This window comes from Bidens hawaiensis, unplaced genomic scaffold (genome assembly GCF_021521415.1).
Source record: "Bidens hawaiensis isolate Kalapana, Puna unplaced genomic scaffold, B.hawaiensis_p1.1 tig00002735_1, whole genome shotgun sequence".
Classification (NCBI taxonomy): Eukaryota; Viridiplantae; Streptophyta; class Magnoliopsida; order Asterales; family Asteraceae; genus Bidens; species Bidens hawaiensis.
Genome location: NW_027491147.1, coordinates 1,926,595 through 1,930,474, shown reverse-complemented (window position 1 = coordinate 1,930,474; position 3,880 = coordinate 1,926,595). Strand labels below are relative to the sequence as shown.

The window sequence follows — 3,880 nt, the reverse complement described above, 5'->3', positions numbered from 1 at the left end:
ACCGCTAGGCCATGGGGCTCCAAAGGGACACCGCCCCCTTGGCAGGTCCCGGGTTGTCCCATGTGGGTCCAAGGCATCACCCCTGGAAGGCCGCGCTACTAGGTTAACATGAAAATTTTTGATTTTTCCTTGAAGATGCTTAGTTAGAAATGCATCGGTCAATATGGATGACTAAAAGTTGCTTATAAAAATGTCTTCAAAAGTGGCTAATAGAGTAATAGGTAGAAACTACGTTACTAGAGAACTATAGTAAGTTACTAAAGATAAGTAGCAACTGAGTTAGTGAAAAACCGGGGGCAACAAAGTTACTAAAGCACGATAGAAACAAAGTAATAGAAGCTCGGTAGCAACAAAGTGATATGGGCATCCATTGGTTGAAACAAAGTTATAGTACTGATGGTGTTCATGTCAAATGGTACATGCGTAGTAGTTATAATCGTCGATAGTTAATCCCAACCTTGATACCTTTTCACAAATAGTTGAAACGATTTGACGTAGTCGTTGTGATGGTTTAATATCTATATAAGGGAAAAGCATTTGGTCTTTGTACATACATCTAAATGACATTATTTTTCATTGAGAAGAACATATCATTCTATGAAATACACTTTCTGTCTTATTCAGTTATTGTACCCACAAATAAATTATTTAAAATATAATATAAATGATTTAGAAAGCTATCTAAGTCAAGCCATAAATCTACATATCTATCTAGAGTTTAAACTATCATGAGACATTCACCGGTTCAATTTCATACATCGAAGAATCATTGTTTTCATGCTAAACAGTGAAGAATCAATGGTTTCATGCTGAAAGGAACTGTTTAATACACGCTCTGCAGGAGTTTATATGCACAATTTTCTCTCTAATAAATGAATTTGTAGAGGCTTAAGCCTTAATTTACCAGCATGTTAGCTAAGACCATCTTTGACGGACGCTGACAGACAACTGTTATATCTTCTCTATGTAGAAGCTTTGCAACCTACCTGGTGTCAATTTCTTCAATTAAGAATGGATTTGGGCAGGCTTTATACTTTCTTTCTCTTCTATCCACTTACGAACCTCACATATGGTGGCCTTGTAGACGGCCAACACTTCCCCCCTCTCATGCTGCTTGTATCCTTCACTTTGTTGTCACGTCCTTCTCTCTTTTATTAAATCGTCTACGAATGTTCCAAGAGCCTCCCTTAGAGTCGACGCTCTAACAAGAGATCATAATTTGAGGATCGAATTGCATTTTTTTTTCAAATTCAGTAATCTTAGTTCTTAGTTCTTACCATTCATTATACTAATACACAATAAATACACTACTACTAGATTTTTGTTATAGACATTATTCTATATATAAAAACTTCAATATTCTACTTGCTTTTTTGAGTTTAAAAGCATTTGCATCTTTGGTATCCCTAAAAACACGCAAGAGAATTCAATAAATAAATGTGATTGGATGGTATATCCCTTCATTTATAGTTAAAGTGTCACCATGTAAAGTATCTTTACGTTAGAAACAATGGCAACAAAAGTGCTCAATCACACCCACATGCAGACAAATTTCTATCCAATTGAAACAATTTTTTTCTCCACCTTTTATTCGTTATGACTTATGACACTAAATCCAAGGAATATCCAAACACTAAAAGTGGCAAAATAAATAAATTCAACACTTTAAAAATTGTTTCTCTAGGCATCTTTAGGCGCACTGTACTCAAATTTCTTGTACTTTCACAAATACCCTTTTGTCACACTACCAAGGGGCCAAACTACATGTACTCCGGTGGTGCACCTCCTTATTTATTGTTTCTTTCCGTCGGAAAACCGTCGTGCATTCGGGTAATTCACCAAGATCGGCAAACAAAGATTCGTCTTCTTCTCGGATTGAAAATATCATAGCCATGTCCGCGTCCCCAACTATGTCCCTAGCGAGTAGTGGACTTTCTAGCATTGCTGATGATGGGGATTCAAGATCCGAAAACCACCCGTATCGATCACTAGTGGTTATAAATGATCCACCAGGGCCAACCTCTAGGTTTGTGAACTCGGGTACGGGTGCTATAGATTGCTTGCTTAAGGTTTGTGCATCTTCGGCTTCTTGATCATCGGTGTTAGAAGTTTCTTCTTCGGTGATGGTGGGAGTAGTTGATGGTGGCGGTGATACCGCCACGTTGTGGTGGTTGTGGTTGTTGTTTCTTGATGCCGGCCAAGGATGGTTGTGGTCAGATGAATATGTTACAATAACCATTGTAGGGTCCGCTCGGTTTCTTTCTACTTGTTTTCTTGCTGGACATCCTTTAGAACTACTACATCTATAATAGCCACTGCCAATAATAATAATAATTGAGTGTTATTAATTAATTTCTTAATTAATCCTTGTTTTTCTTGCAATTAGCATCTTGTAAACATCAATGATTTTTATATTCAATTTTTTAATCTATAGGTTACAATACATGATTATTCTAAATTATCTACCAACGTTGTAATTTGGGAGTTGAAATGTCAAAGTAAAAAAATATTATTTTAAAATTAGGAAGAAACAATGTAATAATAGTAACAATTTCATATCTGTGAAATTACATTTCTAATCAAAAGATTATGAAATTTAGATGTAGGATCATGTATGATTGATCAATGACACGATAAGTTTTTGTTAATAATTCATGCTTGATTAAATTAATTAATTACCTTAATTACCCGTATTAATATATTATTACTATGAAGTTGTTAATTAAATTTTGGAGTGTAAAGTTACCGAGGGTATGGTGAGCCTTTAATGGGTTTCTGGCCATACTTCCTCCATGCCCAAGAATCAGAAGGGGGAGCATTTATTTCATTCTTAAGCCGTGATCTTTCGATTTCTTTAACCGGCACCGATACGATTCGTTTTTGCATAGCACGTTTACTGTAACAAATCCAAAAAACATATGTGACAACAACATATGGAAAATTCAGTTATATAATTTATATGTGTGCTAGACAAAAAAAAAATCAACTTACCTTCTTTTGGAGGACAAAGTGGAAGTTGTCTTGGTGTCATTAAACATGCCGGAAGACGGTGAATCTTGGCTGTTTTCTGGCGAATATTCGTGTTCTTCTTCGTGATCTATGGTGAGAGAACTGTACCTATGTTCCATGATGAATAATCCTTGTAGATATTTACCTTTGTGATTGTGCCTATATATGTACAAACAAATAGCTAGAGATGTTTTGTGTGTGAGAGAGAAGATAGAGAGAGGAAGAAAAATGGAGGAAGGTGATGAACAAATGGGGTTGGTCCAAATTAATTATATGGGTCCTGAATGTCGACAGATGGGCAATTGAATATTTTATAGAGGACGTGCAAGATGATGTGAAAAACAAATCCAAATCCCAAACTGGAGGGGTCACTTAATTACAAGATTATTATTAACATATTACAATACTATACTCCAACTTGAAAGGGACTTTATGGTTTTGAATTTTGATCCTTATTAATTTCGGTAAACTCGTATCAAAACCAATGATATGTTAAAAACTGTGCATAGAAGATAAGTAAGATAACATAAGAGAAAAAAGTGAGACGACTATCTAATCGTCTTATGTATCATATTCAAAACAATATATATTGATGCATTATGTTGTTCTTGCTATTATCAAAAAGTGAGACGATTATCTAATCGTCTTATGTATCATATTCAAAACAATATATATTGATGCATTATGTTGTTCTTGCTATTATCAACATATCTGTGGTTTTACAATAAATAACCCTCTAGCAAGTAGCAACGTTTCTCTTTCTTTCATCTTGTTTGTTATGTACGGGGTATTTTTTTTTTCACATGTGTGATGATATGAAATGTGGCTATAAATACATGTTTTTCATCATTTAAAGTAACACATACTCTTT

At 34.9% G+C, this 3,880-nt stretch overlaps 1 protein-coding gene across 1 annotated transcript; it reads right to left on the bottom strand.

Moving 5' to 3' along the window:
- Positions 1 to 1,543: 1,543 nt before the first annotated feature.
- On the bottom strand, positions 1,544 to 3,233 carry LOC143620946 (putative WRKY transcription factor 65). The gene is made up of 3 exons (XM_077092509.1): positions 2,992 to 3,233; positions 2,747 to 2,896; positions 1,544 to 2,315 (listed from the first exon to the last, which is right to left on the bottom strand). The coding sequence occupies exons 1-3, from the start codon at positions 3,126 to 3,128 to the stop codon at positions 1,745 to 1,747; spliced, it is 858 nt and encodes a 285-aa protein (XP_076948624.1). The 5' UTR covers positions 3,129 to 3,233; the 3' UTR covers positions 1,544 to 1,744.
- Positions 3,234 to 3,880: the final 647 nt, after the last annotated feature.